General features: G+C 39.6%; 1 protein-coding gene across 2 annotated transcripts in view; it reads right to left on the minus strand.

The window, feature by feature from the left end:
• The window catches only part of efl1 (elongation factor like GTPase 1), a 310,712-nt gene that overhangs the window by 101,761 nt on the left and 189,578 nt on the right, over positions 1–19,373 (minus strand). For both annotated transcript variants that reach the window (XM_055154283.1, XM_020920850.2), the window contains exons 16-17: positions 2,722–2,853; positions 2,091–2,238 (exon numbers count right to left, since the gene is read on the minus strand). In XM_055154283.1, the coding sequence (XP_055010258.1) occupies positions 2,091–2,238; positions 2,722–2,853 (280 nt within the window). The remainder of the gene's footprint in view (positions 1–2,090; positions 2,239–2,721; positions 2,854–19,373) is intronic.

The following is a 19,373-nucleotide window of genomic DNA, read 5'->3' on the forward strand; positions in this document are numbered from 1 at the left end:
ACTGAGAGAGACACTTTTGCAGCATTGTTTAATTAATGCGATTAAGTAATTTCCCTTGTGGATCAATAAAGTTTGTCTAAGTCTAGTGGCTGGATATTTAATACAGTACATTTTCTAAGTCTCTACAAAACTGCAAACCCTGTAGTTTAAACCTCTACAAACATGTGGCCAAACCTCCTCAAAGCCTGAACTCAAAAGCCTAAGCAGGGTTGAGCTTGGTTAGTACTTGGATGAGAGACCAATGGAAATATCAGGAACCACAGTGGACCGGCAGTGGCAAAATGGTTGTGTCCTTAGGCAAGACACTTCACCCACATTGCCTTGTATGAATGAATGTGGTGTGTGTGTGTTTTGGTGGTGGTCAGAGAGGCCAGTGTCGCAGATTGGCAGCTGTGGTTACAGAAATACTTTACCACCATCGACTGGAATGAATGAATAATGCATGAAATTTTAGCATCTGGAAAAGCACTGCATTGCAAATTTCTCAGATCTGGCCAAGACTGTAAAACTTATAGCAGGTTATTCATCTTGTTTTCAGATTTATTATCTGCTTACTAGTTCTGAGACGACTTAATTCTAGTCTAGACGTACTTTATTTTAAGATAACTTGTCAAGTAAAACTATCTTGCTGCGTGGACAGATAATTTCACAACTTTTAAGTCATTTTCTGATACATTTAAGTAGGGCTGGGCAATATGGAGCAAAAATATATATCTTGATATATATTTTGCTATATCTCGACATACGATATATATCTCGATATCTGTACAGGAAAAATAATCCCCCAAATCCACTGCAAATACAAATATGCCAAAATCCACAAGGTCTTTTTTTACCAAAGTGCAAAGAGGCAGTTCATGTAGGACATAAAAAAAAAAACCTGTGTACAAAAATAATAATTTAACTGTAAAATAAAGGAAGAAATAACACATATTGCCTTTTCTTTCAAAAATAAAACAACTCAACTCAAGCTCATGTTTGCATTAACTTTGTCAACTGCACAATAACCAGAACCGTGAGCTCCTTTAGCAGAGGACGCTCGGGAGGTTCCTTATTTTAATAGATCCATGCTCCAGCAGTAAGAAGCTATGAGGTATCCCACAATCCACTGCGCAGATCAAACTGAACGTTTCCAAACACTATTGTACAAGTTACACGGCAGCAGATTATTAATCAAAATCATAAATAAACTTTACATGACTAAACTTTACAACATATAAACCATAACGACTATAGAGCCACATCAGCCCGTTTGATATTATCATGTGTTTAATGCAGTTTTGTGCACATTTGTTTATGTTTTACAGAAACGAAACTTAAAAGCACATGGCTCATTTGCATAAACTCGCTCCTTGTGCCGGGCGAGTGGGGCGAGCACAGTAAAGTCAAACAAGTGAAGCAGGGAAATCAGAATTAAATATAAGCATTCTATCGATATATACAATATGTCAGAATCCATTTTATGTTTAAAGAATATCTCGATGTATTTTAAATATTGAGATATCGCCCACCCCTACATTTAAGCGTTTATATCTTAAATTTCGGCCAAGCTTTTTTGCAGTGTATATACAACTAATGGGTATTGCAGACATGTTAGGAAACGCAGATGACAATGGTTTCAGATTAATTTCAATTATCATGCTTGTGGATGGGTTGAAAATATTTATAGCACGGGGTCTCCAAACTGGAGTTCAGGAGCTAAGCCAAGGGATTTCTGAAGTCTATGTATTGTGCATAATAAATAAAATTTGATTAATTTCCAATGTAAACGTATTATTTTGAAGCCTAACTTGGTGCACTGATAAATGGATAATGGTTTCTCTTTTATAAGCACCTAACTTTTCCCCGTCTAAGGCTTGCTGTGGCGCCTATATTTATTCAGTTTCTCTATGACTTTGTGAAATTGGTAGCTCTCTGGCATTTTTGTTTTGTAAAGGTAGCTCACTGGAGAATAAAAGTTGGAGAGAGACCCCGGGTAAAGCACATCTATTCACAATTGCAATAAGACGGTAAACAGATTTTTCCCCAAACTCAAGCTGCAGTATCCATCTTAATCAGAGAATGTTCCTGCGTCTTGCCGTGGTACTGACCTGTCTCGGAGGTCGTCGAGGCAACGCTGTAGGTGGACCTCTCCCGCGGTCACCAGCACGTGCTCGCCGGTCTCCTGGATCAGCACCTCTGCGCACGGATCAGCCTGGTTCAACAGACGCATGCCCTGCACCAGCTTAGGCATCTCACCTAGAGACGAGAAAAGGGACTGAACATGCAGGGAGGGCAAAACTGGAGGAATATTCAAGTTCTTTGGGTTTTAAAGGTGCACTGTGGAACTTTTATTGCTTAATCAGGAATGTTTCACAGTATAGTTAATCATATCTAGTTGTTGTTGTTTTTTTTCTTTCCTTTTCAGCAAATTATTACTGAAAGAAATACACTGAAAACCACCAATTTTTACTGTGTGTGGGACCACTTCTCCACAGATCTGATTCGTAACTTGGGCTGATGCGTCACCTACTTGTCTTACTTCTTACTTGGGCATAGATAAGTTTAATAACATACTGTGGAACATTCCAAACAAAGTAATACGATCACCATGGAGACCAACAGGAAGCCGGACATTCACCAGAAAAGTCCCAAAGTTCACCTTTTATGTTTAAATTTAAAAAGTACAGTATGTTAAAATGAACACAATGCATATTTCAAAGTGAGAGAGGGATTACGTACTCGGATGTTTGGGCTCTATGGCGACCCGAACGATGGGCGTGGCCTCGAAGTTGAGTGGCGTGAAGGGAGGGCAGGCGGGAGAGGTGGACAGTGTGGCAGACTTCAACACAAACTCTTCTAGACCTCCAATACCTGGAAAGAAGAAAAGGATAATTAACACAAATAATCACTAAATCACACAAGAAATTATTTTACAAATACTTAAATGATCATGATCAGTCAAGTAAAATGTCAATATCAATCTAATAAAAAATGATGTATGAATGAAACAGTCTAAGGAAGGGTTGGGTTTAGTTTACTTTGGAAGCACAGACTGTATAGATACCGTATTTTTCAAACTATAAGGTGCACCGGATTATAAGGCGCAATATCAATAATGTTGAATTCTCTTGTCTATTTTCATTCATAAGGCACACCGGATTATAAGGCGCATTACGCAAAACAAATGGACGACAATTGAGACTGACACTTTAGCCCAGGCATTCACGATCCATTGGCAGATCGTGGCGTAATTCGCCCGGCGTTGGTTCTCTGTCTTGTGTATTATGAATGTGAATGTGGGTGGATAATTTATGTTTGATTTGTTTATTTCTTCCGAGGAGGACTAAAATATACATTGAGTAATAATGTGTTTAATGCAGCTTTGCGGACATTTCTTTACGTTTTACAGAAATGAAACTTAAAACAACATGGTTCATTTGCATAAACTATAACTGCTGAAAAAACTGCTTGCTCCCTGTGCTGCTGATGCAGTCAGCTTCTGTCGGACTAAAGGACACGACTCAGTAGTTCAGGACTTTATGTGTTCTTTCTGTGACAAGGCGATGGCGGCAGTGTGCGTTGAGTCAACACAGAACTACACTTTGCCCTTTACTCCATGCTGCTCCTGATAGCAGCCATAATGCTCCAAGAATCCATCAAGTGGTGCAGCTTCGTAGCTTACCAAAGTCATACTAAAACATTTTGAGTGCCATATACCACATAAAATCGGTTCAAGGTCAGTAAGCACAACCAGAATTAAAACATAAGGTGCACCGAATTATAAGGCGTACTGACGATGTTTGAGAAAATTAAAGGATTTCAAGTGCGCCTCATAGTCCGAAAAATACGAAAAAATGCTCTTCTTCTTCTCTCCCATTGACTTGCATTGGAATATTGTGGCCCCTCTCTCTACCTGCTGCAGTGAGCCTCGTCATTTTGGTCTTAAAACATTCATATTAACCCGCTCTACATGATCCTGGTGTCTTTTTTCCACTATGTTGTCTGTTTTAAAAAATCCTATTCATAACATAGACCCTGGCTCCAAATTCACCTGTTAGCGTGGCAAGCTTCATACTACGGGTGACGTCGCACTCGCTTAGTCCACTTCTTTATGGTTGGAAAGGTTGTTGCCATGGTAATGTGTATTGTCGACATGCTAATTCAAATTTAATGTGATGTGCAAAGGGACTCGGGTATAATGGGTGAGAGGAATGCAGTATATGCTCAAAGACCCATCTCCAGACCATGAGAGGTATTTTGCATTAGTGCATAGTCTTCGCAAGGACATCTCCAATTCACTGTTGACATGAGGAGAAGTTTATTTACCATCAGTTCGAGACCTGCTGAACCTGAACACTCATCGCTTCACATTAGTATTGACTATTTAAACCTGACTATTCTTCCACACACGGAGGTTTAAATAGGAACTAAGAAAGAGCTTCGAGACAAATTGGCTGAGATAGAATGAGAAGAGCAGAGCAAGTTGACCACGGAAACTGTTGATGTTAAAGGACAAATTCTGTAATAGTTTGATAATGCCAGAGCGAACCACAACCTTGCCAAGAGTATGTAAGAGATGCACAATTACACAACAGTCACTCAACAAGTACCTTGAAAGCTAATTCTGTCTACTGTACATGTTTTTAAAATATGCCACTTGAAACAAAAATACTCAAAATATCCAGTTGTTCTCAGACTATTCACACTTAGTACTACAAGATTAAAAATCGGGTCCATCAAAGACTAAATAGGAGTAAACCATGGATCTATTAAAATAACTGGGTAGGGTATTGCTGCTTGTTGCTGCCTCCAGTTGATGCAGTGGTCACTCACTGGTACGACAGTGGAAAAAATCCCCTGGGCTGGGACAGGATTTTTCTGACAGAGCGCAATGTAATCACAAACTGCTCGTGTTCGGTTGACAGGACACCTACAACTTTCAAAAAATGTTGGATTTTGTGGATTTTTACCTATTATTAGATCATAAACTTTTTCTCAGCTCAAAATGCTTCAGTCGTCTTTTCTTTCCCCGATTAATTAATGACCCCTCACCAAACTAAATAAATAAAAATAACATTATGAATTAATAAACACACACATACACATTCATACATATTCACTCACTCACATACACCCATCCACACATCAAAGGTAGGATACACATTATCTTGTTTCTTGTATTACCTGTGCCCATAACTCCTCAAATTCCTTCATTTTAAATTGCAGTCTTGCTGTGACTCTTTCCATTTCCATCACATCTTTAACCCTTTCCCACCAGTTTTCTTTAGTAGGAGGTTGTGGTTTTAGCCAGGACACAGTTATCATTTTTTTTGGTATTGTACTTAATATTGAAATAATTTTCCTATTTTTTGAAGATATAGTGGTTGGTACAATGCTCAATATAAATAATTGAAGATCTAAATTTAGTTTTTCTTTACAAATACTTTACCTTTTTTTTTTTTTTTACATTGATCCAATAGTCTCTGATTAAGGGACAGTCCCATAATATGTGTGTGTAGTCTCCTGTCTGACCACAACCCCTCCAGCATTTGTCAGATTTTGTACTGTATTTTGTTACCTTTGTTGGGACAATAAAATATTGCATCTTGGATTTCCATTCAAACTCTTTCCATGAAATACTGTTTAACATTTTATGTCCAAAAATGCTTCAGTTGTCTTAAAAAACACTTTATAATCGTTAACTTTAGCTCCTCTCGCTCTGATTGGTCAAAGCGATCACGTGATACACGAGACAGTGCTCTGTGCGTACGCTCGTGGGCATTGGCGTGTGCCCGTGGGAGCAAAGAGCACTACTGCACTGCTCATTTGGCCAAGAACCACCGGAAGTACCTCGCCAGGCCAAAGGCGAATCTGAAGTCATGCGCCATTGAGCTCGGCCCATTGACTTGAATGGGCGGCCATTTTTAGACACCTGGGCTCGGAGTAAACCTACAATCTGAAACTTGACAGGACTATGACTGCCAGGTGACCGACCCTCCACCAGAAGTTGCACGATGCACCTTTAAACCAGCAGGCGTGCAGCAGGGGCCGACAGTGTACAAAAGCATGTATGGACTGATAACTTCTTACAGTAGTAGTTTATTTTTATGTTTGTCTCTATGTTGCTGCTGAATTTCCTTCTGGATCAATAAAGTATCTATCTTTCTATCCATCTTTCTATCTATTTTATGTCCCTATGCCCCAAACGTGAAAGTCTCAATTCAATATCTTGTATTGTCCTATAACAGATTTCCGATTTGACATGTACCTTGGCTGCTATAATCCGTCATATTTACATTTGTTTAATACAGATGTTCATTAATGTGCATTGTCCCATTCAAATAAACAAATAAATAAAAGTTAAAATAGACGCATATGTCATTGCTCTACATAGAATGTTCCACAATATGACATTAAACAGCTCTACCTTTACATTTATTCAATTACAGGTGGTTTTATGGCTCAGAAATACCTAGAAAAAAAGGCAATCTGACTGTGAACCAGGTTGCCTCTCGTTCGCTCGACGGTAGGCAAGTGCTTTTTTTAATTTAACCAGTCGCTGCTATTTGGTCGTGATGTATGTAATGCGCCACTAAAGGGGTTAACTGGTATACTAAGCTTTTCCCAAATCTCGTACGAAGAAGGGCAATAACGTCTTTCCCCTTGATAAAATTCACCATACATTGTCTTTGTTCCGGCTTTAAATCCTCGATCTCGGGAATCTCTGTCAACACAGAATGTATGGCTCTTCGTCTACATCCATCTCGACCGCTTTGTTTACTGTTGTGCTGTACCACAAAAGGGGCCGACACAGTTGCTTGAGTTTGACGTCATGGCTTCACAGCTCTTCGCTGATTGGCCGGTGCACGGTCTACAACTTCCGGGGTTCTTGCAAACCGTCTAGTGTATTCTGATATCCTGACCTAGTCGCTGGAGAGAAATGAAACTGACCGGAGGCACTAGGTGGCGTCGGCCTGACTAATACTGTGCAACATTCCAGACAAAGGAATAACATCTCAATGGAGAGAAGCATTTGATGAACCCTAAACCAGAAAAGTTACACAATGATCCTTTAAGAAGCTCTAAACCAAATTTAAGTCAAATTAGGAAAAAAAAACAACAAACAATTAATAAAATTTTGCCTAAAGTAAAGTAAAACTAGAACTCCCCAAAATCCTACAAGAAGGAGCAGTTTAGGAACAACTGATATATATATTTCAGTTTACAGATTCATATCTTTTTGAATGTTTTACTGACTAACTTTTAAAAACTATCCACTCACTCCTCTATTCGTCTAAATATGTTTTGACATGCAGTAATTATCAGCAAAAGGACCACGTCTTATAGAGAGCCCCGGGAAGCTGCAATTTGTGAAAAAGTCCGGACCCCGCTGTGGGTGTTACGTGGGCAAGGTCCCACATTTCAAAACACAAATCTTCTAGCTGAGCCAAAACACACACAAGAGCAGAGGAGAACTGAGAATGACTTAAATAAATATGAGAAATATTGACAAAAGGGCCCAGGAGTTGCGTTCACACAGCTCCCATTTCAAGTCAAATCTGAACGTGGGTTGAAAACTGGCCTTGGTTAAGCACAGCATGTGTCCAGCGGTCTTTAACACTAATTATATTTACCTTTGGGTTATATTTGAGTGCGTTACACAAGAGCTGTCATTCATCTGATGAGAAGAACAATTCAAATGGAAAACACACAAAGCCTTCACAGCCCTCAGCGTGACTTCACATGCAATACCGTGGCATTTCTGACGTTTCTAAATTGCACTCTGTAAGAAGCAGAAAGTGAAATGCTCCCTGAGAACAAACAAGTGCAACATACACAAGGTTAGAACGTACTTACTGTCAATAACTTATATAACTGTAATGCTACTTTTTTTCAGCCGATTACGATAACAGATGCTTAAAGGACCCGTATTACGCTATTTTCTGATCTATAATGTTGTTTCCTCATCACAAACAGACCCAGAGGTGTGTTTTGTTTCATTCATGCATGTTTAACACACACACCTGCATATTTAGGCTGAGTTCTTCTCTCAAACAGACAACACACTGTTCCTCCTTGTGATGTCGTGTGGTAATAATACAGGAAAAGCTCCACTGTGCTTTTAAACTCACTCATTTGCATAATTACATTTCAAGTGCAAGTCCGGGCACAAGCCAATCAGCGAAGAGCCATACATTCTGTGTTGGTAGAGATTCCCGAGATTGAGAATTTAAAGCCGGAACAAAGAGAATGTTTGGTGAATTTTATCAAGGGGAAAGACGTTATTGCCCTTCTTCCTACGGGATTCGGGAAAAGCTTAATATACCAGTTAGTCCCATTAGCGGCGCATTACATACGTGACGACCAAATAGCAGCGATTGGTTAAATACAAAAAAGTACCTGCCTACCGTCGACTTAACAAAGCCTAATGCTGCGAGGTCAGAGGGTTTCCACAAAGTGAAACTGACTGATGAATCACGCTATAATTTCATGCCTGAAATTGCCAATTTCTACTGAATAAAAGGTAAAATGTAGCTGTGAACTTGAAAACTACCATTACATGAAATCACAAGGTGGAACAGAGGATTTTGAACTTTGGTGATGTAGAAAGACAAGGGATCTAATGATATCCAAATCTCGAGGTACAATATTTTCACGATATAAATGGTCAAATGGTCACATTTTTCTATAGCGCTTTTCCACCTTCAAGGCACTCAAAGCGCTTTACAACAAGGAACCACTCACCCATTCACACACACATTCATACACCAGTGTACGCAGACACTGTGGGCAAGGTGGGTTAAGTGTCTTGCCCAAAGACACAATGACAGCATTCATCTATGGGAGCTGGAATCACACCAGCCAACCTGTGGGTCAGTGGATCTGACCACTCAACCTGTGATGTTAGCTGGGCAAATGCTCTACCAACTGAGCTACTGCCACCCCAATATATACAGCTACATACAGATATACAGCTCATGGTATTATATTTATTGTGATATTCTGTGGAGGCTTGTGAATATGCTACTTTTTCCTCTTAAAATGCAAGACTTAATTCAAAGAAATAAGATTTAAAAGTCTTCTTTTGCCACCAAAACAGTGTTTGCACCAAAACAGAGCAAAGGATCATGGTCGATGTAGTTCCCTCGGTTTTTTTAAGCTACTGCTGCACCATAACAATGAATTTAAACAAACGAACGTGTGATTCGATACACTGTGATGGCACCACGATATTACTGAAACTTTTGACAAGACGATATCACAGTATTTTTTGGTTACTGTTACACCCCTATGAAAGATTAATAATTAAAGGATTACTCAAATGTGTGAATGGAACAAAACACAACTCCAGGTCTGTGTTAGATGAGGTAACAACATTCAGCAACAATATGTCTTAAAGCTCACAAAAGCAAACCTTTAAGTCTTATTTATTTAGATTTTGAGTGCAGGTTTTCTGTTCTTTTGGTGTTCTTGAACTTGAATTGGAAGTGAACTGAAGGTTATCCTAACATTGCCATATTTGCTATAAACCCTGAAGAAAAATACAAGATGGAAAAAATACAAAATGGATTTAAAGACATTTTCTGGAGGCTGTGACTAATACTAGCATTCATGGTCCTGTTTGATTTTCAACAAAAAGGTGAGACTGAGTGACTAACTCAAAAACTGTTAGGTAGCAATCTTGTGACTGTAATTTTATGTGTGAGAGATTTATTTAACAGCACAAATCAGCTCACCTGCAGTTCTAGCCAAGTCTGCGCGCATTTTTTTCAGACTGTGTTAAAACAAAACTCAAATTAAAGTAGTGCCTTTCGTTAGCATGACATCGCCAGGGAATCTCAAGGAGCAAAGAAACAGACAAGATTAATACGGCAAATCTGTGGAGCCAAATAATCATACGGTTCAACATTTTGGATATTTCTTTCAAAAACAGTGACTCTCAAACTTTGCCGCACAAATTTTAACAAACCTTCGCGACTCAAGTCAAGAGACATTATTCGTAAACTCACAAATAAAGGTGGTTTTGAGCATTATCGAACATTAATGAGGATATTTTATTGTTGACTGAGTGATTGTGTCCCTCTGAACAATTAGTTTTACTCAAGTTTTAAACAATGAAAAACAGTCACTGAACCAGCAATAAAAGGATCCATAAGTCTACTATTTGGACATTAAACATAGCCCATTTCTTTTTCTTTTCAACGTTTAATTGAACCAGCAATATTGGAACAGAATAGTCAATAAAATCATTACAAAAAGATTTGAAATTATACAAAACATTTCTAATGAGCTAGGTGGGCCTGTGCATTTTTGCAGCTTGTTCCAGTCCGGGGTGCAGGCGGATCAGGCGCAACATTTAGTCTGTTTCTGTGCTTTGTCTTCATTTTTGTGAGCATAGAAAATCTCACATGTCAGAACTGTATATTGTGGACCTGCATGTAGATCATGACAAGGTGGCCCAAAAAAAAATAAAAAATCTCTTGCGACCCAACTGAGGGTCACGAGCCAGTCTTTGGGAAACAGCGCTCTAGAACAGCGGTCCCCAACACCAGGGCCAAGGATGAGTACCGATCCATGGGTCGTTTGGTACCGAGCTGTAGACTTACACTTATATTTTCTGTTTTATATATATGTTTAATTTTGAAAAAATGACCAAATTCGCTCTTTTTCATCCGTCTATGACTCACTCTTAATGCTTGTCTTGATTACGCAATATAGTAACGCTAATATTAAACCCACAATTAAGCAAAATGAGTAAAAAACAGATGTCTTTGGAAACGTTTATTATCATCATATCATAGTTTTTGTGTTGGTCGCATAATTTTATTTTGTCGTATTTATCTGCCACACCTTAAAAGCCGGTTTATGAAAACATTGTCTGACATTAAACCGGTCCGTGGTGCAAAAAAGGTTGGGGATCGCTGCTCTAGAACATAGAGAACAATCCCGCACATTGTCTTACTTGAAAAATGTGAGATTTATCAGGACATACAACGTTTCGGGACTGGGCCTTCATCAGAAAAACAGTGAATCACAGAGTTAAATAGCCCTGCCCACCATCGCAAATTATGACATCATCCATTTTCATAACACTTGTGAGTCTGGTGGGCGGGGCTTGTGAGTCTAGTGGGCGGGGCTTGTGAGTCTAGTGGGCGGGGCTTGTGCTTCCTGAGGTGAGGTGTGTGTTTTAGCACAGAGAGAGAGACTGAGGCCACCCAAGGCCAGAGCTCCAGACCGGAACAGAAAGCACACTCAGACGCTGCAGCTGATAATGGAGATCACAGCACTCTGAGGAAAGAAAAGAGGGGAGAGACAAGACGGAGGGAGGAAGGAAGGAGAGAGAGAGAGGAGAAAGAGATAATGAACGCAAAGAGGATGAGACTGTAAGGAGAGATAGAAAGACAGAAAGCGAGAAACAGAGATGGAGACGAGGAAGAGACAAAGGGAGAGAGGAAGAGGGACAGAAAGAGAGGAGTGAAAACAGCAGAGGAGAAACAAAGAAAGAAGGAGGAGAAGGAGAGAAAGTCAAAGAGAAGAGAGATGCATGCAGGGAGAGAGAGGAAGAGACCAGTGGTGGGACTTGCAAGTCGTGACTTGGACTCGAGTCAGACTTGAGTCACTATTTTAGGACTTGAGACTTGATAAAATGGACTAAGACTTGGGACTTGACTCGGACTTAAACTGACCTGAGAAGACTCGATGCTTCTTCTAAAAAAATATGTTTGTACAAAATACTTTTCTCTTTACAGTTGATAAATGCAGAGCTGAATTTTACATAAACAAACTGGAACACGTCCCTCCCACTTTTCTGTTTGTTACTTTGGATGGAACTGAAGTACTGTGAAACTACAGTAATATACAGTAAAATACAGTAATATACTTTAATATACAGTAGAATAGAGTAAAACAGAGGGAACTACATAGAACATGATCCTTCTATTTCAGTGCAGACACACGATAAAATAACTGATATTAAGCACTCTTAAATCTGAATTCTTTCTGTTCTGACCGTAATAATTTTGTTTTGTCAGGTGGGTTAAGTGTCTTGCCCAAGGACACAACGACAGCATTCATCTGTGGGAGCTGGAATCACACCAGCCAACCTGTGGGTCAGTGGATTTGACAGCTCAACCTGTGATGTTTTATGTCGAGATTTTATGTCGGGATTCGAACCGCCAACCTTTAGATCAGTGGGCAAATGCTCTACTGCAGGGGTGTCAAACTCATTTTGGTCCGGGGGCCGTATCCAACCGACTTTGATCCCAAAGGGGCCGGATCAGAAAACTCATGTCATATAAACCCCCAAAAATAACAATAAGTTCAAATATTTGTCCAGAGAAACACAAATCTACTAAATAAATCTTTTTTAATTGATGAACTCCTTCTTTTACAAAATATTATAATATTATGAACAACCTGAAACTTTAAGAAAAATACAATTTCAACACAAAGTTTGAACATGAACTTGTTTAAAATTAACTTGTAGAAATAGGAATAAGTACATTTTTGTTGTAAAATCCTGCACTCGACTCCACTTTTCTCATGTCGGACATTTTGCTGATGAGGGTGTCATGGTCAACAGTCAAAACGATCGTCCTTTAAGAGCGTTTGGAAAGAGACAAGTCTTCATTTGTGCTGCTCTGGTGGGAGGGGCCACGTACAGAGACGCTGGAGACGCTGCTGTGATAAACACCACAGAAAATTAACAAGATTTTAATACAAAATAGAATTAAAATATTTTAGTAGAAAATCAGCCGAGGGCCAGATTAAAGGTCTTGGAGGGCCAGATCTGGCCCCCGGGCCGCGTGTTTGACACCTGTGCTCTACTGCATTAAATATTAAATTGGGTCTAGTGTAATTTTTAAACATAGCTACTTTGTTATTCTGTTACATTCAATACTAGGGGGGTGTTCCATCGAAGTCGGTTAACAAATTTATTTTGTCAAAACATTTAAAAAGGAAAAATGTGCATTTCTACAACTCTCATGTAAATACATAAATATACCATGACTTTTTTAGTTAAAATTCATATAAATTACAAAAATCTACGCTACTTGGTTTAAAAACCTGAAATGACTTGAAGCTCAAAGCAGACGACTTGGACTTGACCTGGACTTATGGGCCAGTGATTCGAGACTCGACTTGGACTTGTCTGTATTTGACCTGGGACTTGACTCGGACTTGAGGTCAAAGATTTGAGACTTACTAGAGACTTGCAAGACAAAGACTTGGTGCCACTGCTGGTAGAGACTGAGAGGTGGTGAAAGAAAGAGAGGATAAGACAGAGACTGAAAAAGGTTAAGGAAGAGAGAAAAAGACATGGCAGAAAGTGAGAGACAGAGAGAGAGGTAGGGGGAGAGAGGAAGTGAGAGACAAGAGAGAGAGGTTGGAGAGAAGAAAGAGACAGAAAGAGGAGGGAGTGACAGAGAACAAGGGAGAACTGAGAGAAAGAAAAGAGACAGACAATGAGACGAGGGACAGAGACAGGAAGAGAGGAGAGAAAGATGAAAGAGGAAGAGGGAAAGGTTGAGATTTTTGAAAGACAAGAGATGACGCCAATAAGGAGAGAGAAAGAGAGAGTAGGAACAGAACAGGGGAAGCAGAGAATAAAAGAAAGACCAGAAGCTAGGGAGGAGAGAGAAAGGCTACAAAGAGAAGCGATAGAAAGAGAGGAGGGAGGTAGATTGTAACAGGCCGCACTTCATTAAAGACGCTGAGGAGAGTCGAGGCTTGGCAACAAAAATGAATAATGAGCCGAAGTGAAGCGGAGCCACAAGGGCAGAGAGGAAACAGGCCTGAAAACAGAAGGAAAAACGCTTAAACAGACTGCACTGTACGGCTGATAATCTCCATATGCACGATCAGGGTTATTGATGGACACTGTCAGACCCAACAATATAAAACATTTGGATATTAGATCAGTCTGAGCCGTCATGACTTCAATAAAAGCACTTTTCTGGCTCATAACAGAGTGAGTCCAGGGTTTAGGTGGATTCCCACACTGGGCGGCCACAGAGCAAGTGCAATCCAGAAATCAGCTTGGAACTAAAATGGTGCAAAGTCGTTTCCAGGCGCAGTGTGTGTCGCTTTATTGTGGAAAAGTGAATTTATTTCTGTAGATCAGGAGACGGTGACCGGGGCTAACTCCAGATGGACATGTGAGGTCTCTGAATTGAGTTGTACACGTGATCGGTCTGGAACGGTCTCATTGATAGTGTTCAGGAAGACAAAGAGTTTAGCCAATAACAGCAGCCAGTTGACATGTTCTGATATTAAAGGTGCACTGTTTAACCTTTCTGATGGAGGGTCCGTGCTTCTCTCCATGGTGATGTTGCCTGACATGTTCCACAGTATGGGATTACACTTATTTATCTCTATGAAGACAACAGGTGACACCACAAGGCCAAGTTACAGTGTGGCCATACCAGCTTGTCAAAGGTTAAGTATCTGGTTAGTATTTGGATGGGACATCACTGGTAATTCCAGGTGCCACAGTGGGGCACCCAAGGCAAAAACTGTCACTGGGTCCGGTCAAGTGGTAACAGAGGGAAACAGGGGCAGATTTTTTACATTCAAATAGCTCTTATTCAGAAACTAGAGGGACTATTGAAATAAGTAAAGTATCAGAATGTAGGAAAGAGTTACACTCCAACAGGGTCAAGTTAAACCTGTGATATTCTTTCAAGTTGTTGACAAAAAATTTAAAAACTCATGTTGGTAACGGAGGGAATGAAATATGCAGCACTTTTTGGGCAATAAATCCAAACAGTGATAACTCTTGGTTCTCACTTACATATCCTTAACAAACTGGTTTGAATATTTGCTTCATATAGTTTTCTACCATATGGTACAAGATTAGGTTGAAAAACTTCTTACTTTTTGAGTAATGAGATTTTTTATTAAGAAAGGTCATGGTAACGGAGGGAAAATTGTGCAAACAAGTAGAAGGTGCAGGATTGTGCATAATTTGTCAGTTTTTTTCTTCCAAATACTTTAATATTACTTCAAAATGAAAGGAAACTATTTCTATAAAATATGTCAGTCCTTCCAAGTAAATTTTTATCATTTTAAATCCTTTTTTTTTTTAAATCATGTACCATCATCAACAGTTCAAAGATGGAATAACACAAGATATGATGAAATACATCCATTTATTTACATGATTTGCAGGTCTTTGAAATTTGGGAAATCATTTTTGTTCCATGTTTCATTCATGGTCTGTTTAAAACGTATGTAACTTTAGAACCAAAAATGGTACAGAAAAAAGGTAAACAGTTTCATAAACTACAGTACATATGTATCTGTTGAATACATTTTTATATCAGATGCATTAACTTGAATTTTTGGCCTTGCTGTTTACTTTTTCTTGACCAGGCTCATTAATAATTTTTGTCTGTAAATATATGCCGCTCAGATTCAGTGATTCTTGTGTTTCAGCTTATCTAGCATTTAACACAATTATAGGAGTTGTTGTAAGGACAAATAACTAGGCTTACCTATTTTGTATAACCGCTTCAATAGTTCATTATTGTACTGAGGTCATTTGAAGATAAGAGCTCTGATCACAGCTGTGAGACTCATAAATATATTTCAAGACAAATGCAGGATATTCCAATCTTTCTAAAAGCAAAGTAACTAATAAATAGGACAGGAACTACAGATAGGGATGATGTCATGACTTGTTAGCCAGATAACACCCCGGATGGAGTCTGATTGGACTGAGCGACGTGCCAAGAGGCCTGGCTGGCGAACGAAGACGTGCGAAGTCTAAACCATGGCAGCCTCCCACTATAGTTTGTGTATAAAAGTCATTTTATAGGCATAAACATGGAGTCTCTGCATGGGAATGTCGGCGCAGACTCCTTGTACAAGTATGGCTTTCTAATATTGGAATAAGTACAATATCTGGACTTTATTTCTGTTTCAAATGTATTTTTTATCGAAGCAGAAACGGACACAAGCGGAAAAAATCCCAAAAATCTGCCCTGTAACTTGGACATCTGCTTGTCTCCATGGAAATAGTTTAATGCCGTACTGTAGAACATGCCGGGCCAAGAAATAACATCTGCATGAAAGTAAAACTGAGCATCTAGAGATCACAGCCCGCTTTGTTTTGCACATGCGGGTCTCATAACGTTATGGCCAAATGATTTACACTGAATCGACTTTATTCATACGCATAAATGCTGTCAGATGTTTTGGGGAAAATGTTCAACCTGTAAAACGTCCGTACAGAAGAAACAGTAAATCCAAAGGCAGTGATTTTGAGACTGTAAAGTGCTCAGTCATAGGTTAGCAGTGCAGGGCGGCTTGTGTTACATTGTGGTCTATGGGAAAACCCTATGGAACTGTATGTGTAATATGAGCCCCTCTTATAGAACGGGAGAGTGGGCAATCTGTCAACACAATCTCATTATACGACTCCGAGCGGCCCCGGACTGTAAAACTGTGGGGTTATTAGCTCCACCTGTTTTTGGGAATCAAGAAAAGTCCATCGTGAAAACAGTGACTGGAGCTGCGGCCCTGAAGGTGGAGTCATAAAGTGTAATAATGTCAGTCAAGGTCACTAAAGTAGAGATAAAACATAAGTTCACAATTAGCGTCCTGTAAAAGCTTTTGGAATTTAAATGGTTGGAGTTACTGGAAGTGAGGTTTATTCAAATATAATTGTTTAAAGTTGTAATGTGAGACTTTTCTGGTGCAGGGTTGGTGATCTAGTTGTTTCCGTGGCTCAGAGTCCTGGTTTACCCAAGTCCTGTGTTTTAGATCTTGTTTAGTCCTGGTTCAGACCTGGTTAAATCCTGGTTCTGTCCCAGTTTAGTCCTGGTTAAGTCCTGGTTCAGTCCAGGTTTAGACCTGATTTAGTCCTGGTTCAGACCTGATTTATTCCTGGTTAAGTCCTGGTTTAGACCTGATTTAGTCCTGGTTAAGTCCTGGTTTAGTCCTGGTTCAGACCTGATTTAGTCCTGGTTTAGTCCTGGTTCAGTCCTGGTTTAGTCCTGGTTCAGTCCTGGTTTAGTCCTGGTTCAGTCCTGGTTTAGACCTGATTTAGTCCTGGTTCAGATCTGATTTAGTTACCTGGTTCAGACCTTGTTTAGACCTGATTTAGTCCTTGTTTAGACCTGATTTTGTCCTGGTTCAGTCCTGGTTTAGACCTGATTTAGTCCTGGTTCAGTCCTGGTTTAGTCCTGGTTCAGACCTGGTTTAGACCGGATTTAGTCCTGGTTCAGTCCTGGTTTATTCCTGGTTTATTCCTGATTAAGTCTTGGTTTAGTCCTGGTTTAATCCTGGTTTAGACCTGATTTAGACCTGGCTCAGTCCTGGTCCAGTCCTGGTGTAGTCATGGCGATTGGCTCTGCGGTTGCGGCTATGTTTGCCTGGAATGTTTCACAGATTGACATAAAAGTTTTATATCTTGCATATAAATACAGATAGTTGTAAAAAATAAATAAATAAATAACATAAAAATAATGCATTCTTGTTGTGTGAGGGCTCGTCTCTCCACGAATCTGACTTGTAACTTGGCTTGGTCGAGTCACTCTTTTGTCTCCGTGGAGCTAAACAGGTATAATGCAATACAAAGAGACCTTCCAGACAAAGCTATAACTCTCTCCAGGTCAACAACCACGAAAACCAGAAAAGTTACAGAATGCTCCTTTAAATAACTGCTGTTTTTAATTTGCTAATTGGGACCATTCAAATAGTATTTTTGTGATATTGTGATATATCCATAGACTGTGTAAAAAAGCGGATTAAGGGAGAGTGACGTCGCCCACAGCGTTCGGCTCCAGTCAAATGAAGCTCATTGAGGCTTGCAGTTATAGGGCTGAATTTGCAGCAGAGTTTGATATCGGGAACAGGAATTGATTTAGAGAAAAAATAGCAAAATAAAAAACACCCGGATCACATAGAGAAGGTTAATATGCACATTTTAAGACCAAAATGACGAAGCTCACTGCAGCAGTTACAGAGAAAATGGTGACAAATGTTCAATTCAAATCTATTTGAGCCGGAGCCAATGGAGACAAAAGCGCCCCTGTGTTTACTTCCTGTTTGGAAAGCAGCGAATAATGGGTTAGCTACGTCCATTTATAAATACAGTTTATGGATATATCTTAATCCTGGCTTTCAGCTTTGTGTTTATAGGTGACATTTTGAGGACTTGCTCATTCAAAAGCTTTAATATTTACCTTTGAACTGTCAATTGCGGAAACGGTGCTACGATTATTATCACTGTGAAACTCACGGATAACCCAGATTTTTCGTCAGTGTGGTCAAATAGGTTATAAATGATGAGGATTACAAAATATTATAACATTTTTCCTATAATTTAAACATGGAGTTCGACTGAAATCAAGCCACAATTATACAGCGATTAAGAGCTGATTTATACAATTCAAAGTGTAAAAAGACCAAAGACTCGGTGAAATAATAATGTAATGTAAAAGCACGGATCTTAGTGGAAATATGGAAACCCCCGAACATAAAGTCCACTCCGGAATAATCACATTTTCCATGCTCCTGGCTACAGCCCAGTTCCTCAAATTACTTTCCTCAATGAAAAACGCACAGACTACAGTAAGTCATTCTAGGAAATAAGAGCAGGAGCGTGACAAAACCGATTATTTTTACATTCGTTTTCAGGCTGTGTTTTAGTCTTTAGTCCAAGTAATATCATTTTTAAATAGAGAAATGCAAGAGAGCTACAGTAACTTGTGTCACATGGTTTGGTAAAGGAGGATGTAGAATTGCTTTGCTGCAGTCACGGTTACAAGTACAAGACTGACAACACTGAATCAAGTTTCTGGTTATTTATCTCGTAAGACTCAATTTTAAAGGGGCATTGTGCAACTTTTCTGGTGGAGGGTACGTCAAATGCTTTTCTCAGTGGAGATGTTATTGCTTTGTCTGGAAGGTTTCACAGTACAGCATTACAACTTTATATCTTTAGACCAAACCAGATCAAATTACAGGTCCGATCTGTGGAGAGGCAACCCCGCTCACAGTCAGAATGCCTCTTTTTCTAAGTATTTTTTTGCTATAAAACCACCTGTAATAAGAAGTTTAACGGTACGTGTATCCTAAACGTTTCGGTATGGGACGTTCGGTTCGATGCAGGGCAGTGCATGAGTGAATTCGCGCAATTTGTGTGTGTTTACATTCTGCTACTACACGTGCAGCTACATGGAAGGCTCGGCTTTTTAATATTCACGAAGGAACTCGCCCGTGATTGGCAGTGTTTCCCGCAGTCAGATCTGAGGAGAGACGACCTCACTCACAGTCAGAATGCCTGTTTTTCTTGGTATTTTTGTGCTATAAACCACCTGTAATTAGGGGTGTAACAGTACGTGTATTAGTTTCGTTCAATTTGTGTGTGTTTACATTTCGCC

The sequence above is a fragment of the Boleophthalmus pectinirostris genome, unplaced genomic scaffold (genome assembly GCF_026225935.1).
Source record: "Boleophthalmus pectinirostris isolate CB_2022bp ecotype Guang Dong unplaced genomic scaffold, ASM2622593v1 HiC_scaffold_19, whole genome shotgun sequence".
NCBI classification, from domain to species: domain Eukaryota; kingdom Metazoa; phylum Chordata; class Actinopteri; order Gobiiformes; family Gobiidae; genus Boleophthalmus; species Boleophthalmus pectinirostris.